We start from the raw sequence: 27,700 nt of genomic DNA, 5'->3' as shown, positions 1-27,700 counted from the left end.
CGATGATCGGGGCAACACGAGAAAAATAAAATTCAAGAGGCTCAATGTGTGCTCGCGAATAAAAGTCAAAGTAGAAAAATAAACAACAACGTAGTTGCCTTTGTTAGCTTTAGTGTCTTGACATGGATGCTTTTGCGCAGGTGAAAAAGAAATGTTGATATTCTTTTCTATGACATGACGACTCAAGTGAACCACTACAACGGTTCGTCTCATCCGACTTCGCTGCGTGCTTTGTCAATTTGTCTGCTAGTGTGCTGATTTGGCTTTTCTCGTTGTATGGTCTGATGTACGACTTTTGAAAAGTCAATGCACCTCTGGCGTCAGGTGTTTATAACAACATGAAACCCATAAAGTTCCGGAATCGAAAATCTAAAGCACGACGTTCGAAATGTCAATGCGCCTTTGGTATCAAAAGTTTATGAGAACTTTATACCCATAAAGTTTCAGAAGTGAAATCCATGCGCTCCGTAGATGCTGCGGTCTCCGCGAGATGCCGAGACGAGCCCGCTTGCCATTAGAGCGCCTTTGAAACTGGGCTCGGATGGGGCTCCTTGCGTTACGATATCCCGGTGCGTGGTTGTTGCCGCGAAATCCAGCCCGATTTCACAATGTTCGCGCTGAAATGTCTTTTCGAGCATGAAAAGGACATTCTACACAAAATCCACCGTGATTTCCGCATGACAGCGCGAAAAAATTTCGGGGTGAGGGGGGGGAACTGAAGCCCCATAAGCGCCCCCTCCCCCCTGTATACTCCCCTGGTATGTACTAAGTATGTACGCGTATATGTATACCCGGGTGTTTCACCGAACACTTCCCAAATTATTTAAAATTTGTCTGTTGCAGATTACACAATTATAGTCCATGAGTAGCTCTATTCCAAGATACGGACATTACTTGTACAAAAAATTGAAATGCATAATCGATTAATTAACAAAAACACTAATTAAATTTTAACTAATTACTTATGACTCATATTGAAATTTACAAATTCTAGCCGGAGAGTTTGCAAGGCGGATTCACTTGGAACGAATTTTCAGAATGGCACCATATTCAAGATATGAATTCCCGAACTTTGTGGAGAAATGCATTGGCGTTCCAATTATTTTTGCGCTTCAATGCATAAAACGACGTTTTCTTAAAGAAGTAAGTGGGACGACAGTGCATTCTTACCGCAAGTTTGACGGCGCGTATGTGGTAAATGGTGTTATCCACACAGTTCTTTTCGAGCGCATATGCCTTGCAATGGGCTAGAATTGTGGTATCTGCCACAGGCGATTTTTTTTATTTTGAATGTGTTCGGTGAAACACCCTGTGTGTGTGTGTGTGTGCGTGTGTGTGTGTGTGTGTGTGTGTGTGTGTGTGCGTGTGTGTGTGTTTGTGTGTGTGTGTGTGTGTGTGTGTGTGCGTGTGCGTGTGTGTGTGTGTGTGTCTGTGTGTGTGTGTGTGCGTGTGCGTGTGTGTGTGTGAGAGAGAGAGAGTAATAAGCCATAACGTTATTTCCGACACGTCTCCATCTCCCGAATACTAGTTAGACAAACTCGGGCGATGCTCGGGGGGGGGTGCCTACCCGCTCCGCCGAACGCTGCACGGAAATGTGCAGCGAAACGCGCCAAACGAGCCGCGCAGCGCAGCCCTCGGTGTGCACCCTTCAGCGAGGAGTTTCCCACGACTCCAGCAGTGTCGCGTTTCTTGTCAAGTGTGCATTTTGACCACTGAGCTCGAACGGTCGTCGACGTCTCGCAGGCCCCGACCAACGACGACAGCCCCGCGTCGTCGTCGCACCCGCGTTGCCGTCCGGGAGCCGTGGTGCGTCGTTGCAGTTGGGAGCAACGCCGACTGCCCTTCTTCTACGACCAGGACGAGGCCCGCTGCCTGCCCTTCATGCACCTGTGCCTCGCCAGGGGCGGATTCCGCGACAGGGACACCTGCGTGCAACGGTGCCTGCTGGCGCCGGCGTAACATGGGATTGTGCCGCTTACGACCTTCGAGATATTCGGCGCGCACGCAGTCCGATCTCGGAGGCTACGGTGTCACGCCCAGAATACGCATGAGTCGGGCCATGCGCATCCAACCGGGCGTTGCAGGCGAATGCAGGGTGCAGTGATGGGGGGCTACACATTTGATTTGTCGAAATTCCTGCGGCAACGATGTACACACCGACGATGCTTAGATAACTGTGATTTGGATAGGCAACGACACCTAAACAGCTTTCTAACTTTCTTCTGCATAAAATTATACCAACTGTCAGCGTGCATGCTAGGCTGGAATAGTGTAGCGATGCTTTTCCAATGCTGGCGCTTCGGCAATAGAGCGCTGCTGTGCGTGCCACCTAATCGCCGCAATGGGCCGGCCGTTGAATGGTGGATCACGGGAAATTTCTTATTGACTTGTGTTTCAGGTCTTGCCTGATTACCACAGAGGCTGTAATTACCCGAAAGGGCCTCAGTTTGAAACAAATGCATTACAACACACACGCACAAAATGCCCAAACCGAGTGTCACATTTTACAATTTGAGAAATTATTTTAACAGCTGATTTTTCGTCACAAATCTTAAAAGAACTCGCTCGTTTTTGAATTACAGAAGGGATGCGAAATATTTTTTCACAATAAAATAATAATGTACATGAAGATGTTTTAATCGATATGTGCCGAAAGTGTTGTCAGAATAACCTAGTACAAAAGCACCATATTCTAAAACAAGTTAAAGCCCCAAAGGTAAATTACAGACCACGTATTTCATAGTTAGTACTTAATACTTAAGTAATAGCACAATACAGTATAGTAGTTCATACAATTAAAGAACTCGAAATTATACAGACATGATCAGTCCAAAATCAGTGTAGCTTTAATATGCATCGTGAACACCTCCTTTGATTTTCCTCTTTAATCGCACCAGCTCTCTATTTCTTCATATTGATTCAGATGTGCATAATTTGATAATGTAATGTATGTTTGCCGTAACTTACTCTGACATCGGTTCGATTGTTCGCGTACAATTTATTTATATCTGTCACTTTCTGCAACAGTGTATTCATCGTGCCCTTTTGTGTAGCGACTATGCAGCGCGCACTTTAATAAGTAGATCTGGTGGCCTTTTTGTATATTATGCTTTATGAATCATTCCCGCGTATTTAATTCACGGATTTCTCCTAAATAGTTTCAGAATATACTAATTCGTGCATGTATCATTTCATAATATATAGTACTCTCAAATAGCCGAAGCACCCTTTTTTGCAAGACTAGTAATCTTATTATAATTCCAGCCAGTAGTTATTCCTCAGACTAAAATAAAGTATACGAGCTTTGAATACACTAATGACTAGTAGAGGTCTTTTTTTTTATCAGTCACAGCGGTAATAAGTGACTAATTCCCTGAATACAATCTGTAGCATTGGCTATGTCTGAGGTCAAGCATAATACGTGCATATTCCATGTCATGTTTTCGTGGAAACAGACTCCTAGAAATTTCTGTTCATTTGTCCGCGTAATTCGCGTTGGTCTGTGCTTAATTACATAGCTCATGTGTCACGTAAGTTTGTTGACGTAAATATTGTGCCGTCAATCCTCAGCCTATATTTATGACCGTTGCAGGAAGAAGACACTGATCTTCAATTGTCCCTGTCTTGCGGTAGCTGATTCCAACTTGCGCCTGCAAACTTCCTAATTTCATCACCCCACCTAATTTTCTGCCGTCCCTGAATGCTCCTCCCTTCCATCGGCACCCATTCTGTAACTTCAATTATCCATTAGTTATTCTGTTCTACGCATTACATGGCCTACCCAGTTCTATCTTATTTTTTTTATGTTACTGTTAACTAGAATATCAGCTATACCAGTTTGCTCTCTCATCCACGCCGCTTTCTTCCGGTCTCTTAACGTAGCGCCCAGCATTTTTCGTTCCATCGCTCTTTGCGTGGTCGTTAACTTGTCCTCGAACTTAATTGTTAACCTCCAAGTTTCTCCTCCATATGTTAGCACCGCTAGAATGCAATGATTGTACACTTTTGTTTTCAACGACCGTCGTAAGCTTCCAGTCAGGGTTTGCTAATACCTGCCGTATGCACTCCACCGATGTTTATTCTGTAAATTTACTTCTCATGATCAGGGTTCCCTGTGAGTAATTAACCGAGATAAACGCACAGACTCTAGGGCCCAGCTGGGGATCATGAAGTAATGTTCCCTTGCCAGGCTATTGAACACTGCATTTCTCTTCTGCATAATAATCTCCAATATTATGTACTGTCTTGTTTGCATTTAACTGCAGCTTGTTACAATGTAATCATATAGATAACTCTTCTATATAGGAGTTTGTCATAGTTTCTTGCGAGGTCATGTTTTTTGAAGCAACATATACACCAGTGTCGTCTGCGTACATTACGATGTCTCGTTTACTGCCGATATCTGCTATGTCATTATTGCAAAGCAATAGCAATGTTGGTCCAAGTACTGAACCCTGTAGCCCTCCGGCTGTGACTTTCAACCAGCTAGAAAAGTTGTTCATTACTTTTGTGTGTTGAAAGCGATGCCCGTTGTAATTGGTCATTATCTCTAGTAGAATACTTCTTACCCCATAACGTTGCAGCTTCAACAGCAGAAGCTCATGGCTGACGAGATCAAATGATTTTCGTAAGTCTAGGAATAACCCCGATGTGTAAAAGCCATTTTCGATTCCTTGAATAATTTCCTCCTCTACACGTTGTAACGCCTGTTTCGTTGGCTTTTGCTTTAGAAAACTATATTTGAGCTAGATATTACACTGTACTTACATAGAAATGTTGGCAACTTTGGCTAATGGCTCATTCAAATACTTTTATTTTATTGTAATTCAATGTACTCCTATATAGAGGCCTTCTTCCGAGAGTATTACATAGGGGGGGGGGGGGGGCATAAAATTAGGTAACTCATATATACAAACATATTCGCAGGCAGAGAAATACATCAGATAGCGCAAGAGATTGCAAGCTAGGCAACAGCAAATTCCTGATTAAAGGGTATTACAAGTTGGAGACACAGAAATAGAAATATATGTAGAGAATCACACGTAATGGAGCTATACAATTTGTAAAAGAAAGCGAGAAATGCAACACGTTCGTTGCTCACAAGCTCATGACATTTAAGGGGATTAGTAACAGTGACAATGCCGGGCGATACATTATTCCAATCGATTATCGTTCTAGGTACGAAGGACTGGGCGAAATGGAGTACATGGCATGAGGCGCTTGATCTTGCAGAAGTGATCGCGTCGAGTGAAGATTACAGAAGGTGTTTGAAAGAAATCTTCACGAAGCAAGTTGTGATCGTAAAACTTATAAAATAGCGAGAGCTGAGCCGGGCCGACCGAGCCGAGTGCAATATTCTCAAGTTGATCAACACGCCTTTTTAGTGCCATTACGCTTGAGTGTCGTGAATAATCAGGATAAATGAATCGGACAGCGCGCTTTTGTAAGGATTAAATGTCGCCAAAAGTAAATTAAATTAAAGTGTGGGGTTTTACGTACCAAAACCACTTTCTGATTATGAGGCACGCCGTAGTTGAGGACTCCGGATATTTCGACCACCTGGGGTTCCTTAACGTGCAGCTAAATCTAAGTACACGGGTGTTTTAGCGCATTTCGCCCCCATCGAAGTGCGGCCGCCATGGCCGGGATTCGATCCCTCGACCTCGTACTCAGTAAATGTCGCCAGTTATATATGCATGGTCAGGATCACATATAGCTGATGCATATTCGACTTCTACGCGGATTAGGATGACATATTCGTCTGCGCAATTGTGAAGGAGCGTGTTTCATGTTCGGTTTCAGCAAGCCAAGTGAACGGTTTTTCTGAGCCTAGTGTGCTCCATGTGCGTCTTCTATTTCAACTTGGAAGTTAAATGAACGCCGAGATATTCGTAAGAAGGCGCATGCTCTTTGATCTTATTGTTAATCGAGCGAGTATTTAGAATTTAGATTGCACGGCTAGTGAAAGAGAACTTTAGTCTCAGAAACATGAAGTGTTATTAGCCTTGGCGAACAGGGCACGTTAATTTCTTCAAGGTCAAATCGAAGAACAGCACAGTCACTGTCACATGAAATTATACGGTATGTTACTTACGCAGTCATCAGCGAGCAATCGATTTTTTGAAGAAGCGCAGTTGGGTAAACCACGAATATAGAAAAGGCCCACGCACGCTGCTCCGGCGTGACGAGGCGTGCGCTGGATAAGCGCTGTCATTGTTAGCATTTGCATACTGCTTTCGAAAAAAAAGGAAATCCTTACTCCACGAAACAACCTCCGGGTCAATATATTGTTCTGTAAGTTTGTGAAGAAGCCTCTGTTGAGGGACACAGCCGAAAGCATTCGAGCACTCAAGGAAGACTGCGTCAACTTAACCGCCAACGTCTAGTGAGGACTGTAATTGATGAATGAATCCGGCTAGTTGAGTGTCACTGAATAACCCCTGCGAAAACGGCGCTGGTATTCGTAAATGATATCATCCTCCTCGAGGTAGTTAATGACATGAGAATAAGTTGTATGCTCAAAAAGCTTACAAATAATACTTGTTAACAAAATGAGTCGGCAGTTAAGTGGCGAAGACCGGTCACCGGATTTGAAAATGGGGATGACTTTAGCAACTCTCCAGTCATGGAAGATGGTACCAGCCGAGAGAGCTTGTGGAGAAAGCAAGGGAATTAACGCAGGAAGTTGGGCTAGTCGGTGTTGGTGCAGTTGCTGTGAGATATATATATATATATATATATATGTATTACTAGCCCGCGCAAGACAAACAGAAAAAGGTTTGGGACAGGAAGGACAGAGCGCTAGAACTTCAACTGACAAGCTTTATTCAGAAAAACACACAGAGGCCACCGTATGCTCGTATAGATGCGCAGGCAGACGCATAAACGAATTTGCCACTTTTAAGACAATCATATACGCAACAAATCCGATAAGCGCTCACAACAAGCCATTACATAGCATTCACCAGGTTCTTCTCAAGGTACAACACTTCTTTATCAATGAGTGCCAGTGATGGAGCGCTTACACATTACTGAAGTACTAAAGCGCCAAACAGACGACACAAGAAGAGACACGGACGAGCGCTTACTAAATTCAAACTCCCGGTCTCGACCCCTTCAAAACTTGCTACATTGTGCGCTCGCGTTAACAACCAAAAAACAGAACGCGTGACCTGCGGAACCCAGCATACCGATCCACTTGTCAGCTGCAAGGAAGGGGTAGTTTCTCAAATTCCGTTCTCATGCAAAAAGGTTTACATTGGACAAACGGGGCGATGTTTAAATGAAAGGCTAAAAGAACGTGAACGCTCACAGGAAAAGGGAACTGGTTCCAATATGGTCATACATTGCAAAGAGTGCGGGTGCAAGCCTCGCCTAAGAGAGACCATTGTTCTGGACAGAAGTCGAGTCACCGTTGCCCGTGAGCTGAAGGAAGCCTTCCACATTAAAAGGAAGGGCCTGGAATGCGTCGGCGAACCGTCAGAAATACTGTATAAAAGTGAAATGTTCTTTTTAGAAGCCCTTAGAACTTAGCGCGTTGGTGCGCCACCTGCGCTTGGTGAAAAATCTTAATCTTTTAGTTTCTAAAGGGGTACTTCCTTACGGCGGTGTTTTGTGTATCGCGTAACCATTATCATTTATGGTCCTTTGGGCCTATACACCACGTGTCATTGTCGCGAACGTCATCTTTTATTCGAGTTTCGTCATCTTTTACAATCGTTTTATCGCCTTTTGCCTGGTTACCATGTGATTTTCACCAATGTAGTTGCGCTGCCAGATTTGCTATATATTGTGTGTTTCTGACAATAAAGCATCAGTTGTTAGTAAGCGCTCGTCCGTGTCTCTTCTTGTGTTATCTGTTTGGCGCTTTAGTACTTCAGTAAGATGCACCAAATAGCCCAAGAAAAAGTTCTGCTCGCTTACACATTCATCAATAGCTTTTGAAATGCAATACGCCTCAAATATTTCCCTATCTAACTGCCTGGCGAACCGTCTGAGCACTTGCGTGTTATGAAAACGCGGGGAGCATTTACGATTACATCTACAGCAGTGGTCAGCCAAGTGGCCAGCGCCTGCTAAAGCGTTTACAGCGTTCCAGTGCTCCCCAAGCCGATCATTTAGGCACCTGCCTGTTTGTCCAATATAGCACTTTCCGCAGGGAAGTGGAATCTTGTAAACCACCCCCACATTGCAGTCAACAAAGCGGGTGACATGCTCCTTAGTGCATGTATGCCTTGACTCCCGGCGTTGTTTACTAGCCTGCACATTCTTACGAGCTTTAGTGGCGCTCAAAAAACAACACCCACACCGCACTTATTCGCCACCTTTTTTAGACGGTGGGACACCCCGTGTGTGCGTACGGAACGGCCACAGGGTACCTACGTGCGTTATTGCACCGAACGGCTGCTGAATCTCCTTTTACCTCTTTCAATGAGGTAAAGGATGAGTAAATGAGGTTTCAGAGAGGCTCTCAGTGACTGACGCCAAGGTGTCATCAGCATACCCGGCCCTACGTAAACGGCTCGCTTGTTGCTGGACGCTACAGGAAACCTGGTGCACACAAGATACCTTCCACCGCAGATCCATTTTGGTTTCCCTAAGCAACGGTGTTCTCACGTCACCATGTACACTTGCCATGCGCACTCACTTGTCACAAGTGATGCAATCAATGACTCGTGCCACCACCCACGTCAGCATACTCGCACTTTCTTTCCCTTACGAAGGCCACTCCACAGCACGTCTTCATCCCGCGTGCCTGGCCTCCCCATGGCAATCCCCCGTGACTCTGTACCCGATACACGACCTGTCCATCGCCTCGTAATTGTTCCTTTTAATCTGCATATGCAGTCTACGCTAATTCGGGCGTGAGCGATCGAGTGAGGTCGTCCTGCGTACATACGTTGCCGTCACGTGACACGCGCCAGCGGCGCTTTGCCTAGCGTACACAGTCTGTGCGGGGGCGTGAGCGACGGAGTGAAGCGTCGCACACGAACGCGTGACACCAACGGCGGGGGCCGCCGTGCCATCAACGGCAGCCACTGTCGTTTTCTGGCCGCCGAGTGCGTGACGCACTCGCTGCCGCCGTCTCGGATCGCTTCGTTCGCGCTGTGCACAGCTCGGTGCTTTCACCGGGCGCGTCCAGCGCTGCTGGACGGCCGGATAGCTGACGGACGGAGCAAGCAGGAAGCGTCCCGACGCCGCGGCTGACCCAGCCGGGTCACCGCCAGGCGGAACTTGAACTTGCCGCCCGTCGCTCCCTTTCCACCTTTGCCGGGGGGGTGCTGCGCGTCTGCTGCAAAGCCAGCCTGCTTCACAGCCAGCCGACACTCGGCCAGCATGGCCCGCCTCTCCCGGTGCATCTTCCTGGGCCCGCTCCTGATCCTCCTGACCGCGGCGCCAGAACCGGTGAGCTCACCGCGCCGGCACACTCGTCGCGGCGGACGCCCCCGTGGCCCCGGGAATTCGGCCACGCGCTAGACCAGCGCTGGTCGAGCTCAACAGCTTGCTCGGTGGCGGCCCAGCACTCGTGTTTGTGCCACTTAGTGTTCGTCTAGTGCGCCGCCTCTGAATTGATATTACCTGAAGAAGAAATTTATTCAAAAGCATGCGCATTGGGTGATCGACGTGTAGTCCAGCCAAGGTGTCAGTGAATGCCAGCAGGTGGAGCTTAGAGGTTGGCGGTTTGGGAGCACGCGAAAGCCCTCGTGCACACTGTTTTTCTAGAGCTGGAGCAACACCGACAGACGTTGGAGGGAGGGTCAAGTAGCGTGCGTAGTGAGAAGTAGCGAGAACAGGAAATAGACGCCGGCCAAGGGGATTGCCTTCGTCTCACTGACGTTTCAGTAATTTCTTAGCAGCACTTCGCCAGTTTAGGATCGATTTCAAGGAGACAGCGCAACAGTTGATTGTGGCCACGCTTATTGCGTTGCACGGTCGCTTACGTTAAAAGACCGAGTTTTTATCAGGCTCCTTAATGGCTCTTCTTGAAATTGAAGATGTCGTGAAAAATGTTGCGCATGTTTACCAGAGGGTAGGCATCCAAGCGCTTACCGCGACGTTTGAAGAAAGTTACTACAAAATGCTAACGCCAAGGCTATGTTTTTTAGTATATGCTTGCTCATAACTGAGCTAATGAGCACTCACGACGGTAATCCTTTAATTAAGCATTTACGCGAGCTCCATTCTGCGAAAGAGCACGCCGATCGATCGTCCGGATGAGCCGGCTTGCATATCTTTTTTCGTCATTGTTTCGTTTCACGGTGGAGTACGTATTCGAACGTCTGACGTGGCTGCTTACGTAAATATGCATTTCGCCCGATAGTATTGCGCACTAGCGCGAGTTTATCACGATGTGAAAAGTGAAGCAAGTCGGAATCAAATACTCTGGGGCTGGTTGAACGAAGCGATGAATCTAATACAGATAAATCCCAGGTAAAAATCATGCATCATGTCGAATTGAGTTTCAACAGAAATTCAATTGGTTGCAAACAATGTCGTTAGAACCATAAATATTATAAATGTTGTAAAGGAGTGGCTGTCTCGCTGTTCCACCGCTCTTCTTCCAGATATCGTGACCGATTACATTGTTGCGTTATATCAACCGCCATGGACTATTGGTTATTGTATTCAGTTGGACGATTATCCGAATATCGATCAGCAGGGATTTTCTAGCACGACGTGAAACTTTCTAGTGACACGTTTTTTTCGTACGCTTGCCAGCACTGTCCGCGGGGACCGTCAGTGCATTTCCTGGTCAGTTGGCGTTTTCCTTGCATCTCGCACCACTTTCGAACAGCACATTCTTACCCTGCACCGACAACACTACATCAATATATCACTGCGAGAACGTATTAGTTGCGTAGACGACTGACAGAAGGGCTTACGCTTTCGAGCTTTTGATTCTCACGATAGCCGGATATCCCGACGTGATTTACTTCGGATGCCTGTAAATTTTGTGTGCGTTATGCCTTGAACTGTCGCTCCCGTGCGCAGATAGTCCGTTATGCTCAATTTCATTTCAGCAGGCATTATGTTGAATTAAAAACAAAGGTTCCGGCGCTAAGCGGACCAGGACGAAGTGAGGCACTGACGACATATACGGACGTCTCACTTCGTCCTCGTCTGCTTAGCGCCGTAATCTTTGTTTTTAAGTCATCAACCAACTAGCTCAGCAACACGTTTTGTTAAGTTATATTGAAGGTAACAGAAAGTCCATAGAAACGCAATAGAATCTGTACAACAATTATTGTACGGGCTAATAAGAGGAGGCCTTATTATAGCGGGGCAATCTGTCTATCCAAACACATGTGAATACATTCTCTCACTTGACAAGCGCCGAACCGATTTGAATTAACTTCGTTGCATTTAAGAGACAAAGCTGAATTGTACCGACTCCAGGGAGTAGAATATGGTTTAGGGCCTCCACAAAAATTGTCGAAATTGTCAAAACAATAGAATCAAAAAGAAAAGATATCGCACTTAGAGGCTTAGAGCATTTCAGAACCCTTTCAGACCACTAGGCTTACCTATAGTTGACTGCTCGCTGCCCCGAAGTCGTGCGCGGTCGGCTTCTGTTGACCGTGCACTGGGCGAGCGTTCTTGCATTCCCGGCGATCTAAAAACGTTGCACTGGGCTCTGCCATTGTACCGTGTCGGTGCGAAAAGAAGGACCGCGCCCGTTTCTGGCAACAATACGAGCACCCAGGAAGTATGCGACCACCGCCATTGAAGTGCAGTGACTCCGTTTTAAGGCCGGCGCATTACATCTCCCCACCCTCTCCCGATTGCCTTTCGTTCTGTTGTCTTTTCTCTGTGGCGCCCTAACGAACGACAGAAAAAAACCAAAGCGAGGCCAAAAAGGCAGACCTGCACACATCAAAGAGCGCCATCGCACAGCACCCCCCGTGCAGCGGTGAGCCTTGACCTTCAAGATCTGCGCGAGAACCACGCGCGGTCGGATGCGTTGTTCTCCTCTCAAAATGAGCGCGCCGCTGTCCCGTAGGCCGTGCTTTGTTCTCCTGTAGCGCCAAGTGCATCACTTCCCTGTCTTTGCATTTGATCATGCATGCGCCGCCCACCGTCAACCGACCTCGGTGAATGCGCTGCTGCCGAACACGAGGTCGCGGGCTCGATTACCAGTCACGGCGGTCACAGTCGATTTGGGTGACCGAACATAGAACGCCCCTGCTTTGTGTGCACCTTATAACCACACTTATTCGAACCGTAAATCCGGGGCTCACCAACACGGTGTCTTTTACGGCCCGTGAGTAGCGAAATCTGAGGGCACGAGTGCGCGGCGAACCCCGTCGCAGTGCTTTTGTCATCGCTGCAAAGTGCAACCCGCGACCTCGTACTCAGCAGTGTGACAACACTGAGTCACCGCGGCGCAAAATAATTGATAGTGTCTTGCATACCACAGCTACGTCAACTGGGAGATAGTCAAGTAACAACGTTCGAAGCCGAATGTTGCCAAGCGCATACTTCAGAGCTGCAGATTGCAGGGGCACCACTGAGATGATAGCACTAAATCTGTATAGACATGTTAGATTAGTCTTCATCGATTAGCCTCACCGAATTCTCTTGACCGAAAGAAATCGCATATTTAGGGAGAAAAAAGAAGGCTTAACTTTCTCGCTTCAGTCTTTCAAAGCCCAAACCAATCGTGGCGCCGATGACGTCGATGACGTCGATGTGGCGTGATAAAAATCCCTGTGTTTTTGCGCACTTATACGCTTAAGTATAGGAAAGGTTACCGAAAGTTGGCAGGTAGAGTTCGTCTTCTTTTTCTTTTTTTAGGATGAACTGCTTTTTTTTTTCTCAAAACAATGGTTCTCAATCAGGCCTGACCAAACGTTTCTAAATTATATGACGTCACGACGAGCCAGAGCTGGTCCATTGATTTTGGCAAGGCAGGGGAGCACAACGAGGACACTTCGGAAACACTAGTCACAACACTCTCTACCGCTCTACGTTTTTTTTATATATACCGACGCTCGTGTGACTTTTCACCGTGTTACTAAAGACGAAGTGCACCAATAGTACAGCGCCTTACTACTACTACTACAGCGAAAGCTACGTGTCTCGTCAGCCAATCAGGAGTAAGAGCCTGTCTGAAAGCATCAAGTAGGGCTCGCTCGATTTGCGTTACTCATCAGTCTGTGATCCTACCGTTCAAGCAGCATCGCGAAAAGGATGAGAAGTTGACAAGTGGTTGATTAGTAAACGACCGCTCATTTTTTTCGTGGCGCTATTCAGAGGACTTAGCTGATGCGACCCGCAACTTTCCCCGCACGGCACGAAGAAGATGAGGCAGAGTACGACTAGAGATATTCTTGTTCTGGCACCTGTTTCCCCCATGTCATAGCGTGTCACGTCGTCTTCGTTAAAAAGTGCGAACACTCCCCTGCACCCTCAATGTTCGTTAATCCTATCGAGGCAAGTGATGCTAGGTGCTTACTGGTGTTGACTGACATCCAGAACCTTGGGCTCAAGTGCGACTTGCAGCCCATGTACCTACAGCTTAGCGTTTACCGTGACGTCAGAGCTTGAATGTAATCTAGGTACGCCGCGCTGATGCCTGTTTGAGCGGGGGCACGCCTCACATGGCATAAATGCATCTGGCCATTCTTCGAGTGGCGCTGTGTCACGTCATGTCCCACTTGTTCGACGGCCGTTAATATTCTACTTTTCTCTGCATTCTTTCTCATCAACACGCATGTTCTCGCAACCTCCAAAAACCGCGGTAAGATGACAGCACTTTGCGAGATATGATCCATACCTTCTCATTATACCTGAACAACCACTGAACCTCATAAACAACAAAGTACGCATATGCGCGTAATTTATTTGTACAGTCTTGATGTCGCGGCCATGTTGTCCTTCGCGCAACCCGCCGTGGTTGCTTGTTGGCTATGGTGTTGGGCTGCTAAAAACGAGGTCACGGGGTCGAATCTCGTCCACGGCGGCCGGGATTCAATGGGGGCGAAATTCTAAAACACCCGTGTACTCAGATTTAGGTGCACGTTAAAGAACCCCGGGTGGTCCAAACTATTCCGGAAACCCCCACTACGGCGTGCCTCATGACCAGATCGTGGTTTTGGCACGTAAAACCCCATAATTTAATTTCCTTTGTCCTTTTCGCGATCAGATTTATGTAAATATGGATGCTGAATATGCGTATACACAAAAGGATTTGAGTAGATTACTATGTCCATAGATGATAGCGGTGTTGCAGAGAAGAGCGCTTGTTGGTTTAACACTCTTAGAATATACCATGATCCCTTAGGCCCAGACTAAACATTCGTGTCTGAGCTCACTGTTACAGGTATATAAACTGCATATGATGTACTTCGTGCTATGTACACTTCAGTGTGGTTTATGTAGGTATGTGATGTGTCTCGAAGGTATGTGTAGGTGCATTGGCCCACCAGTATTAAAACCCGAATTTTCTTGCCTACTGTCTTACTCTTTCTTTCAGTACCAATTTACATTTATCTGAGGAAGTGCGGATGATTCGGCGGTGCATGTTTGTACGTGGTGTTGTATTATCTCCTGCGCCTTTTATCACCCAAGATGGGCATAGTGCGCCCGTGTCCGGTTTCTTAGTATGTTCTGGATGTCTTTCAGTGTTTTTTGGGCTTTTCGTTTCTGTGCACGGCGTCGTAGAAGTCCCACCTAAATGCGTCAATTACTCCTTCAAATTTACTATAGTAGATTAAAAAAAAGGTGTCTGGAATCGCTGGTCATCCAAACGACAGAAACCGTGCTCAACGCGCCAGGCCATCTCGAACCCTGCTGGACGAGTGCTCGAGCATATAGTCTATTCTTGTGCTGTCCGGCTCATTGTGAACAAAGGAGCGTGTACAACTTCCGGGAGTTTTGTCCTTGGCCCGCTGTGCGCTAATTACGCAGAGGCGTTTGTATCGCAGGCGGACGCTGCCTCCCGCTTCGAGCTCCGGCTTCGGCGCTTCGTCACCGACGGCACCGACGCCCGCGGCGAGTGCTGCGGGGGTCTGTGCCCCGGCGCGTGTCGCGTGTTCATGCGCAGCTGCCTGGCCCGGCCGCGGGACTCGGCCTGCTCCATGGGCCTGCTGGTGTCGCCCGTCGTGGCCAACAACAGCATGCCGCCGGGCTTCGTGCTCGCGCAGAACTTCACCTTCCGCATGGCGTGGCCGGTGAGTTTCTTTTTTTGTTGTTGTTTGCCGGCATCTCGTGAGATAGAAGCAAGGCATACAAGCAACATACTAGATGTAAAAATATTATTACGATATTATCGGGAGATACTCAAGAGACGAGCCGCCGCGAGAACGACGATGAAGTTGGTCTGTGCCTTGGCGCGGGCGAGTGTCGGCCTGGCTGTCTGGTTCCAGTGTAAATAGCCTGTAAATTGCACAACGTCGCGACCCTGGTGTGTTCTCTGGCCATGGAGGGACAGGACGTTGACGACTGGATCAAGCTCTATGAACACGCCAGTGCTAATAACAGGTGGGAGCCAACGATTATGATCGCCAATGTCATCTTTTATCTCGGTGGGACCCCACGCGTGTGGCACCAGACGCATGTCGTCGAGATAACCAGTTGGGACAGTTTCAAAGAAAAGCTCAGGGAACTGTTCGGCGACCCCATTGGCCACAAGATTGCCGCGAGAAATGCTCTTGCGTCTCGTGTTCAGCCATCTACAGATCCGTACGTTTCAACATCCTCGACGTCTTGGCTCTATGCCGCAAAGCTGACGATGCTATGCCTGAAGCAGAAAAAGTGTCACATCTTCTAAAAGGCATCACCGACGACGCTTTCAATTTGCTTGTTTTCGGCAACATCTCGACAATCGACGCCATCATTAAAGAATGCCGTCGCCTTGAACGAGCTATGAGCCGCCGTATCGCACACCACATCACGCGGCTACCCAACACTGCTGCTACGTCGACATGTGAGGGTCGACCGCGTCAGGCCACCACCTGTGACGACGTCACCCGTATTGTTCGCTGCGAGCTCGAGGCCGCCTGTTCACCAGCTTTCTCCGCGACGCCTCCCGATCCGCCAGCAACCACGATTGCGATGATTCAGGCCGTAGACAGACATGAATTTGAGAACATGGGTCTGAACTCCGTGTGTTCAACGTCTCAACCCAGCGTTCCCCAGTTCTCTACTGGCCCTCCTCGTCCCCGGCAGTCCTTTTCTACCATATCTCGCTGCAACGCGTCCGAATGGCGTACCCCTGATAACAGGCCGATCTGCTTCAACTGCTGTCGCATCGGTCACGTCGCTCGTCACTGCCGCAACCGATGGCCACCACCTTCTCGGACATACGCCGCAACTTATTCCCGCACCTTTGGACCTTCTGTTCCCTATGCCACCCGCCGTGAACCCACTGCCGCTGACGCCCCTGCTCCGAACTGAACCTTCGCTACAGCCGCTCGCCCTGACCTCGACGCCATCAGTCTCGTTCGCCCCAACCCCGCCGCTTCGCCGCCTATCGCCTCCCGGACACAGCCGGAAAACTAGGCACTGCAGCTACTGGAGGTGAAGCTGCGTTGTCGACCCTGCCCTCAAATCCTCTGCTCACGTTACCTACGAACCAAAACCTACTTGACGTTGACGGCTATCCGGTCACTGCACTCATTGATACAGGCGCACATTTTTCTATTAGAGTGCTGCCTTCCGACGACAGCTCAAAAAGCTCCTCACCCCAGCGTCGGCACGCGTCGTCCGCGTTGCGTATGGCGGTACTGTGCCTATCGTCGGCATGTATACGGCACGTATCAGCACCGCCGGCTTCCACGCTCCTGTCCTCTTCACCGTGATTGCTCATAGCCCCCACGACCTAATTCTCGGCCTCTACTTTCTCTTCGCGCATTCTGCCCTTATTGACTGCTCTGCCAGTACCCTTCGCCTTGAGTTACCGATCCTCGTAGAACCTTCTGACGCACCCCAGTGCCGCTTACGCCCCGCCGGCTTTCTTCGCCTGCCGCCAAAGTCAATAGCCTTTATTGAACTGTTGTTTTCCCCACCAGTCCCTGATGGCGAGTACCTCGTCACTCCTCTACCCGACATTATACTACATTATCACGTTACCGTGCCTCACTGTCTACTTACTATTACTGTGAACCGCACTCGCATACCTATCTTTAATTTTGGATTGGCAAAGCAAATTCTACCACAAGGTATTTGCCTCGCCAACGTTGATTGTCTCGGCGACCATCATGTGGCAGCGTTATCAACCGATGGTTCTGGCGAGCTTCGCAGGCCCCCCGCGCCAGCCTCTGGCGCCGATCCCAACATAAAGAAAATAGTTGCGACGGACCCGTCCTCTGCGCATGCTGAAGACCTTTGCCAAGTATTATCGTCCTACCGAGATATTTTCGACTTCGACGGCCGCCCTTTAGGCCGGATGCTCGCGGTCAAGCATCGGATTCTTTCTGGCGATGCTACGCCTATTCACCGACGACCGTATCGAGTTTCTGCGTCGGAACGCCGAGTAATTCAAAGTGAAGTGAACAAAATGCTAGATGAAAGCATGACTGAGCCTTCTTTGAATCCCTGGTCGTCACCTGCGGTGTTGGGTAAGAAGAAGGACGGCACATGGCGCTTCTGTGTAGACTACCGTCATCTGAACATTACTAAGAAGGATGTCTACCCGCTCCTATACTTATAGATGATGCCCTTGACTGCCTCCACGGTTCCAGCTATTTCTCTTCTATTGACCTTCGTTCTGGATACTGGCAGATTGCTGTTGACGATATGGACGGAGAAAAAACCACGTTCATCACACCTGATGGCCTATACCAATTTAAGGTAATGCCGTTTGGATTATGCAACGCCCCTGCCACCTTTGAGCGTATGATGGACTCCTTGCTCCAAGGTTTCAAATGGTCCACATGCCTCTGCTACCTCGACGACGTCATCGTCTTCTCGCCAACGTTCGACACTCACCTTGAGCGTTATGATGTATTTCGAAAGGCGAAGCTGCAACTTAACTCGTCCAAATGTCGTTTTGGCCACCGGCAAATTACTCTTCTGGGCCATCTCGTTGACGCTTCCGGAGTACAGCCTTATCCCGACAAGACTGGCGCTGTCAGAGAGTTTCCGGTTCCGAAGACAGCCGCAGACGTTCGAAGCGAAGTTTTGTAGGGCTATGCTCGTACTTTCGTCGTTTTGTTCCAGATTTTGCGACAACTGCTAGGCCCCTAACTAATCTTTTGAAGAAAGGTGTACAATTCTCGTGGGGTACTGCAGACGCCGCCGCCTTCTCTCGTCTCGTCTCTCTTCTAACCTCACCACCCATTCTCGCCCACTTCGACCCTGATGCCCCTACAGAATTACGTACAGATGCCAGTGGTCATATCGTAGGTGCCGTCTTAGCCCAGCGTCAGCGTGGCCAGGATCGCGTTATTGCTTATGCGAACCGCCTCCTAGCACCATCGGAGCGCAACTATTCCATTACGGAACGAGAATGCCTTGCTGTTGTCTGGGCGGTTGTGAAGTTCCGTCCTTACCTTTACGGTCGCCCTTTTTCCGTAGTCACTGACCATCATGCTCTCTGCTGGCTCTCATCGGTAAAATATTCTACAGGCCGGCTTGGTCGATGGGCTTTGAGGCTACGAGAATTTTTATATACCGTGGTCTACAAGTCCGGCCGCCTGCACCAAGACACTGACAGCTTGTCGCGTTACCCTGTTGACGACCCTGACTCCTCCAATATTACAAGTGCTGCTTGCGTATTCTCTGTATCACAGCTGCTTCATTTAGCCGACGAGCAACGTCGTTACGCCTACATCAGAGCACTCATCGACCGTTTTAAGCACTCTCCGGTCGATGCCACTCTGCGCCTCTTCGTGCTCCGCGACGGTACTCTGTACCGTCGTAACCTTCATCTGGACGGCTCTGAGTTCCTACTTGTCATACCTAAACACCTCCGCTCAACCATTCTAGAAGCGCTTCACGACGCACCAACGACAGGACACCTCGGCCTATCTCGAACTTATGACCGTGTACGTCGCCGTTTTTTCTGGCCGGGCCTTGCCCGTTCCGTACGACGTTACGTCGCCGCTCCCCTCTGGTTACCTGCAGCCGCTCGACATCCCTGCCGAGCCCTTCCATCGCGTTGGCTTAGACCTTCTCGGCCCCTTTCCGGAATCTACATCAGGAAACAAGTGGGCTGCCGTCGCGGCTGACTACGCGACCCGCTACGCCGTAACCCGCGCTCTTCCGACCAGTTGCGCAACTCATGTTGCGGACTTTCTTCTACATCTCATTTTGATGCATGGTGCTCCGCGTCAATTGCTAACAGACCATGGCCGTACATTTTTGGCCAAAGTCATTGACGACATCACGCGTGCCTGCCCCATACAGCATAAATTTACCACCTCCTACCACCCTCAAACGAATGGCCTCACTGAGTGTTTAAACCGCACCCTTACATACATGCTATCGAACTACGTTTCAGACGACCACCGTGACTGGGACCTGCCTCTACCTTACATTACCTTTGCGTACAACTCTTCCCGTCTCGAAACGGCTGGCTTTTCCCCGTTTTACCTCTTGTATATGGCCGAGTACCGACGCTACTACTAGACATTGTGCTTCCGTCCACCACAATTTCAACTAGCGCTTATGCCCGTGATGCAATCGCCCGAGCTGACCATGCTCGTCAACTTGCGCGCGTTCGTCTACAAGTGCCTCAGGACAAACAGAAGCAACGCTACGACCTCCGTCACCGTGATGTCCATTTTGTGCCCGGCAGCCTCGTGTTGCTTTGGTCACCATCGCGTAAAGTTGGCCTTTGTGAGAAACTGCTTTCCTGTTATATAGGCCCATATCGCGTGCTCCGCCAAGTGACCGATGTCATCTATGAAATTGTTCTAGCCACGCCCACTACGTCCTCCACTGTGACAACTAGTGATATTGTCCACGTCGCCCGACTCAAGCTCTACAACTCTCCACGCGCCTTGGATATTTAACAGCACCGTGACGGCGCTTTTGCCGCCAGCGGGTAGTATTATGATATTATCGGGAGATACTCAAGAGACGAGCCGCCGCGAGAGCGACGATGAAGTTGGTCTGTGCCTTGGCGCGGGCGAATGTCAGCCTGGCTGTCTGGTTCCAGTGTAAATAGCCTGTAAATAGCCTCTTTCGTCTGTGTCTTTCTACACGTAACAATATTATATCGCAAACATAGTTTAGATCTCGTATGTGGACGAAAACTCGAATTACGAGCCATATAAGATATTGACACGTGTACATGTTTATCTTTTCCGGGTGACCGCTTTTCGCCGTCTAACAAATGTTATCCCTCAGCGCAGGACGCGCCCGCATGTATTGGAAGTTTCTCGAATGTTATCCATGGTTCTACCGCTGCCTGTTGTCACCGAACCTTGTGTTATCTGATTGCACGTGCGCACGACGCGAATGGTGTAGAACTTTCTGGAACACACGCGGGCACCAGCGATTACTCTGGAACCTTCGATGACGCATGTATAAAAGCCGACGTGGTTGACCGGCAGATCATATTTTCGACGATTGCCGACTGTTCGCCACTGTCATTGTTTTGAGTGTTGCATGAATTTCTTGGCACAGTTTCGCCCAATGGAGATCTAGTTTCACCATTCACAGTTTTGCTACTGCATTCTTGACCGCCACTACCACGTCACATCTGGTGTAGGTGCTTTGCGTTAATGTATGTACGCCCCCGACTCATCGTGATCAAAGCCCGGACCGCGAAGAAAGCACCAATGTCGTTCGGGACCATCGAGCAAGCCGCAGGCTAAAGCATCTGCCCGCGGAACACGGACTTCTACCTGAGACACCCAAGAAGATCAAGGCCGAGACGACAACCCCAATGGCTACCCCAACATCCTCCATTCTGCTGAAACAACCGCGAGAGCCACCAACCTTCCTTGGATCATCAGTCGAAGACCCAGAAACCTGGCATGAGACCTATGAACGAATCGAGACTTTCAACAACTGGGAATCCGACGACGAGCTGCGGCATGTATACTTCACCTTAGAAGACGCCGCCAGAACGTGGTTTGAGTACCGAGAGTCGACGCTGACAACATCGGACCTGTTCCGTAGCAGCTTTCTGCGGGGCTTTACGAGCGTCATGCGCAAAAAGAGGGCCAAAGCTACGCTAGAAGCCCGAGTACAATTACCCAATGAGAACATCGCGATTTTCACGGAGGAAATCACTCGCCTGTTCAGACACGCCGACCCTGATATGCCAGAAGAGAAAAAAGTTTGCTTCTTGATGAGGGGTGTCAAGCACGAGCTCATCGCCGGATTGATACGCAACCCGCCCAAGACTGTTGCTGAATTTGTTTCCGAAGCCGCAATCATTGAGAAAACGCTCGATATGCGGACAAGGCAATATAACCACCGAATTTAAACTACACCGATGTTTAGGCACTCGGCAGCGACGACATGCGGGAGACCATCAGAGCGGTCGTTAGCGAGGAACTGCGGAAGCTCTTTCCAAAGCCGTAGCATCAAGTGGCCTCAATCGCCTGCACCATCAAAGAGGAGGCTCAGTGATCACTTAGGGTTACGAAGTGCAACCGCCATCACCACAGCCCTAGCCGGAAGCTATGACATACGCCGCCGTCGCCCGCAGCCAGATTTCCCCTCCACGCGCGGGCCAGGGCACCATGACGCCGCGATGCCGTCGTTGGACGCCGCCACTGCCGCCATTCCACCCACCTGTCGGCCAGCGAAAAGCCTAGAGGAAGACAAAGATTTGGCGCACCCCCGACCACTGCTCGCTCTGCTACCATTGCGAAGAAGTAGGCCATGTGTACCACTGGTACCCATACCGCGATTTGGGACTGCGATGGTTCTCCGTCAACGCGCCGCGTGCACAGCTTGGGGAGCGAACTCATGACATTGCCGACTACCTCGCCGCCACTTAGTCGAGTTCTCAACACCATCCCGTTCACCGTGAACAGGACGCTACCTGTTGCCGCTGCGCCGACCATACACTGGCCCAGCCCGGGGCCGGTCCGCAAGTCCATACCCGAGAAACTAAAAGCAGCAACCGATGGAGGTGCAGTTGCTGTACGTCGAAATTCCGAAGATCCTCCGCCCGCGATGAGCATGCTTCCTGATCTTTCTCGACGACGCAGCAACGACACGCCGCTATCCCGACAAAGCCTAAAAGCCAAGAACACGCCGACGAAAGACGACCTGACGACGCTACGTACCAACAACAGGTCAATGCGACGCAGCCCTGATCCGATGCCAAGATCTAACTGCAACGGAAAACAAAGGACCACCCTCCTCGATGTGCTTTTGGGCGGCCACGAAGTCACGGCACTTGTAGACACTGGAGCAGACTAATCCGTCATCAGTGGATTATTCCACGCCAAGTTAAAGAGAGTCAAGACTGCTTGGGATGGCTCTCAAATTCGTATAGCTGGAAGACACCTCATAACGGCGACGGGAGTCTGCACAGCAAGAATTAGGGTTCATGACCATACCTACCCTGCCACGTTCATTGCCTTCCAACAGTGCTCGCAAGACATAATTCTCAGAATCGACTTCTTGAACCAACACGGCGCAATCATCGACCTGAGGTTTAAGTCGAACGCTGTCGACAGACCAAGAGATACCGACGGAGAGGCCTTACATTCAGCATTCGTTGAGTGTACTTGAGGACCAAGTCAGCATCCTGCCTCGCGCAGGGTGCTGACTTCGTCCTCAAACACGCGCAGATGTAGAAGGCGTCATTGAGGACGACCGTCTACTGGTCGACCGTGAAATTTACGTCGCAAGAGGGATCACCCGATTACACGGAGGGAAAGTGAAAGTTATGTTGACAAACTTCAGCCAGGAGATCAAGCACATCAACAAGGGCGCGACGATCGCATACATCGAGGAAACTGGGAAACCAGCAATGCGTTTGTGCTCTCGGATTCTGCCGCATCTACTCCGACGACCATAGTTCCCCATCCAGACTTCGACATGAATCCAAATCTCCCTCTGAGTAAGCAGCAACAGTTCAGAAGCCTTCCCCGACGATACAAAGACTGCTTTTCAATGTCATCGAGGATTCGACAAACACCAGTCGCAAAGCATCGCATAATAACCGAAGCAGTGGACTCGACCGCTCCGCCAGAGCCCTTACCGAGTTTCGACGCGAGAACGTGAAGCTATAAGGCAACATGTCGACGAAATGCTGGGCGACAACGTCATCCAGCCGTCGAAAAGCCGGTGGACATCTGTAGTCTTGGTGAAGCAAAAGGACGGAACCCTACGTTTCTGCATTGATTATCGTCGATTATCGTCGACGATCACGAAGAAGGATGTATACCCCCTCGCACGGATAGACGACGCATTGTATCGGCTCTGCAACGCTAAATACTTCTCATCGATGGATGTCAGGTATGGCTACTGACAAATATAAGTCGACGAGAGAGGTCTCAAAAAGACCGCCTTCACGCCAAACGGCCTCTGAGTTCAAGGTCATGCCATTCGGACTATGCTCGGCGCCTGCAACGTTCCAGCAGGTGATGGACACAGTGTTAGCAGGGCTAAAGTGGCAGACCCGCCTCGTCTACTTGAATGACGCCGTCGTCTACGCCGGAAACTTCAACGATTACCTTAGGCGGCTTGCGACAGTACTAGAGGCCATCAAGTCATCAGGGCTCACTCTGAAGCCGGACAAGTGCCGCTTCGCTTACGATGAGCTTCTGTTCCTGGGCCACGTGATCGGCAAATCTGGGGTCCGCCTCCAACTCGCAGAAGACAACTGTCATCGCAAAGTTACCGCAGCCCATCGACACGAAGGCAGTGCGAAGATTCCTTGGCATGTGTACCTACTACAAGCGCTTTGTCAAGGACTTTTCACGCATCTCTGAGACGCTGGCACACCTAACTAAATGTGATGCAGAGTTCAAGTGGGAAACGCCGCAAGCTGACGCATTTCAAGAACTCAAACGACGCATGCAGTCGCCGCCGGTACTTGCACATGCACTTCGACGAAAACGCCGATACAGAAATCCACACTGACGCCAGTAGCCTAGGCATCGGTGCCATCCTAATCCATAGGAAAGACGGACTTGAATGGGTGGTAGCTTACGCTAGCCGGTCGCTGTCAAAAGCGGAAGGGAACTTTTCGACGCCCGAAAAGGAATGCCTCGCCATCATTTGGGCTACAGCAAAATTCCGCCCTTACCTATATGGCAGGCCGTTCAAAGTCGTCAGCGACTATCACACGTTGTGTTTGCTAGCGAACTTAAGGGACCCTTTAGGACACCTGGCGTGGTGGAGTCTGACTGTAAGAATATGACATCATTGTCATCTACAAGCCCGGACGAAAACACTCTGGTGCCGACTGCCTATCACGGGCCCCCATTGACCCGCCGCTAGAAGACGAGGATGGCGACGCCTTCCTTGGAATAATAAGCGCGAAAGACTTCGCTGAACAGCAACGAGCAGACACTGAGCTCAAAAACCTCGCCGAGTATTTAGAAGAGAACACCAACGTTGTCTCTAGGGCATTTAGGCAAAGCTTGTCTTCGTTTTCGCTTCAAAACAACTTGCTCGTAAAGAAGAACGTCTTACCAGTCTACGCCAACTACCTTGTTGTTCCCTTAGCACTGTGCCCAGAAGTACTGCACGCCCTATATGACGATTCGTACGCTGGGCACCTCGGATTCTCTCGGACGCTATCAAGGATACAGGAGAGGTATTGCTGGCCGTGCCTGACTACCTACGTCGCCCGTTACGTCAAGACATCGGCCGAGACTGCCAACGACGCAAGACACCACCGACAAGGTGAGCGGGATTATTACAGCCGATCGAGCCTTCTTGCCGACAATTTCAACAGATCGGCATATATTTGTTGGGACCTTTTCCGACGTCAAGATCCGGAAATTAGTGGATCGTCTTGGCGACGGACTACCTCACCCGCTTCGCTGAAACGAAAGCTCTGCCGAAAGGTAGCACAGCCGAAGCGGTGAAATTCTTCGTCGAGAACATCCTGCTGCGACATGGTGCCCCAGAAGTCCTCATCACCGGCTGCGGAAAGGCCTTTAAAGCAGAGCTCACCCAAGCCATTCTGCAATACAGCCAGACAAACCGCGGGAGGAAAATTGCCTACCACCCACAGACGAATGGTCTTACGGAGCCCCTGAACAAGACCTTCGCCGACATGCTAGCAATGTATGTCGAAGTCGAGCACAAAACGTGGGATGTGGTCCTGCCGTACGTTACTTTCGCTTATAACACGGCAGTGCAAGAAACAACTCAAATGACGCCGTTCAAGCTGGTTTACGGAAGGAACCCGACGACAACTCTCTACGCCATGCTGCCGCGCGTCACCGACGAAGAGAATCTCGACGTCGCCGCCTATCTCCAGCACGCCGAAGAAGCCCGACAGCTCGCTCGCCTGCGCATCAAGAAACCGCAGAGTACCGCTAGCCGGCACTACAATCTTCTACGACGACACGTAGATTACGAGCCTGGCGACCATTCTGGGTTGGGACCCCGATACGCCGACGAGGATTTTACGAGAAGCTTTTAAGCCGCTATTTCCAACCCTACCAGATCATCCAACGCGATCATCCAAGTTTGGCGCACTCAGCTATGGGTTCGCGCCAGACGGCATTTCGCTATCACAGCGGTGCCGCTCACGTCCTGAAATAGTCCATGTTGTGCGACTTCAGTCGTTCTACCAGCGCTAACGAACTTTGGGTCTTTGCATAGCTGAACTTTGGACTTTCTTTTTTTGGACTGTGTTACCTTGGACTTTGTTTCTTTGTTATTTTTTTACTTTTCCTTAATAAATGTGCTTTCGTTTTTTGCTCTCCTCTTTGTAGCGTCGGGATGATGCTTTTTGAGAGGGGGATTGACGTGTGTGCACGTTTATCTTTTTCGGGTGACCGCTTTTCACCGTCTAACAAATGTTATCGCTCAGCGCGGGACGCGCCCGCATGTGTTGGAAGTTTTTTAAATGTTATCGATGGTTCTATCTGCTGTCTGTTGTCGCCGAAGCTTGTGTAATGTGATTGCATGTTTGACGCGAATTTTGTAGTACTTTCTGGAAGACACGCGGGCACCAGCGATTACTCTGGAACCTTCGATGACGCATGTATAAAAGCCGACGTGGTTGACCGGCAGATCAGATTTTCGACGATCGCCCACTGTTCGTCGCTGTCATTGTTTTGAGTGTAGCATGAATTTCTTGGCACAGGCTCGCCCAACAGAGATGTAGTTTCGCCATTCACAGTTTTGCTACTGCGTTCTTGACCGTCACCACCACATGGCAATATAGAAACAAGTTATCTCTGCACGACAACCATCAAAGCGTTCGAGAGAGGAGTCGTCTCCGTCAAGGCGTTACGCATTCTCCGCGGCGCTGAACCAAGCACCCTCAAACACCACACCGTCGTCTGGTTTCCCGCCCACCTGGGTCGGATCCCGGGCGCCCCGCCCAACCTCAACGAGACAGCCCACGACGCTGCGCGCGCGCTTACCGACCGCGCCGTCACCCCCGGGCAACCACGTCTCGATGAGTTGGAGGCGAACAGGGACGCCCCAGTAACCTACAATGAAATAACCAAACACTTTTACTTGGGACGACGTCTCTTTCCGCCCCCGCACCCCAAACTAAACAGGTCACAGGCGCTAACGCTACGCTTATTACAGACAGATACCTATCCGAACCCCGCCACCTTACACATCATCTACCCGGACGTCTACCCAGACGATGCGTGCCCCTCGTGCGGGGTCACGGCGACACTCGCACACGTGCTCTGGGAGTGCAGAAACGCTCCGCCCGACTCTACCTCCGACAAGTGGGAGAAGACGATACGAAGCCCGCTCCTACAAGATCAGCAATGGGCCGTCCAGCAGGCTCGCGCAGCGGCCGCCAGGTACTCCCTGTCGGTCCCTGCGTGGGAGACGCCCACTGCGCGCTGACGTGCGTCCTGCAGGACTTCTATTAAAGTTTTTCCAATCCAATCCAACTGGACTGCGCAAAATGCGACCAGCACGACGAAAAGAGAAATGCATGCAGGCAATATAATTGTAAAAACTGTTATGGATATATAGAATGTAAAACTTGAAATACTAAGCCTTAAAAGAGTACAGTGAACATTTGCATTATTGAAGGGTTACAATAGCATTAAAGTACAGGAGAACACTGAAGAATTTTAAAATAAGAAAATACTTGCAAAGCACCAACATTAAAATTGAGTATACGTAGCACATGCACGAAAACTCGCGCGACAAGCCATACATAATTTTACCTCTTCACGAGTATCTCTGCTCTGCTCGAAATGCAACCAGCATGGCGGAGATACAGCGTAGACTGGCAACTTGTATTGCACAAAAGGCCAGCAAGCGAATATAACCCCCTGGCTCACGGGTGTACGCATTCATGCGCGCTACTTGGTTTTCCCATTTGTGACCCATGGCGGCAACGAAAAATCATGAGCTATTTCATTATGTGAAGGTCGATGACCAGCGAAGTTGTGTAGCACATGACAAAAGGGTCGTACAGAATTTTGAACAAAGGTGCGAACACATTTATTGTCTTGATCCGTGGTCATCGTGACGAAAGGTACGCACACACATTTACTTTTATACATCTGTATTCATTCATGTTATACATTCGTTATATACATTCGTGCTTTCATTTCGCGATACATTTAGGCAAAGAATTTGAGGCCGAAATCACCGCACCGAATCATAGTGGGCCAGTGCC

The 27,700-nt window shown here is 49.6% G+C and overlaps 2 protein-coding genes across 3 annotated transcripts in view; both read left to right on the top strand.

Annotated features, from left to right (window-relative positions):
• Positions 1-2,883, top strand: part of LOC129385249 (uncharacterized) — a 56,492-nt gene extending 53,609 nt beyond the window's left edge. Inside the window, exon 5 of the mRNA XM_072289554.1 lies at positions 1,744-2,883. Within this exon, the coding sequence (XP_072145655.1) occupies positions 1,744-1,959 (216 nt within the window). The 3' untranslated portion in view covers positions 1,960-2,883. The remainder of the gene's footprint in view (positions 1-1,743) is intronic.
• Positions 2,884-9,093: 6,210 nt separating this feature from the next.
• LOC126533285 (uncharacterized) overlaps positions 9,094-27,700 on the top strand; it is a 109,042-nt gene continuing 90,435 nt past the window's right edge. Inside the window, exons 1-2 of one of the 2 annotated variants that reach the window (XM_055071663.2) lie at positions 9,094-9,405; positions 14,928-15,173. In XM_055071663.2, coding sequence (XP_054927638.1) covers positions 9,337-9,405; positions 14,928-15,173 — 315 coding nt within the window. In that variant the 5' untranslated portion in view covers positions 9,094-9,336. The remainder of the gene's footprint in view (positions 9,406-14,927; positions 15,174-27,700) is intronic. The other variant, XM_050180545.3, reaches the window with a different exon arrangement.

This window comes from Dermacentor andersoni, chromosome 7 (genome assembly GCF_023375885.2).
Source record: "Dermacentor andersoni chromosome 7, qqDerAnde1_hic_scaffold, whole genome shotgun sequence".
Lineage (NCBI taxonomy): Eukaryota > Metazoa > Arthropoda > Arachnida > Ixodida > Ixodidae > Dermacentor > Dermacentor andersoni.
This window is presented reverse-complemented; position numbering and strand designations above follow the sequence as displayed.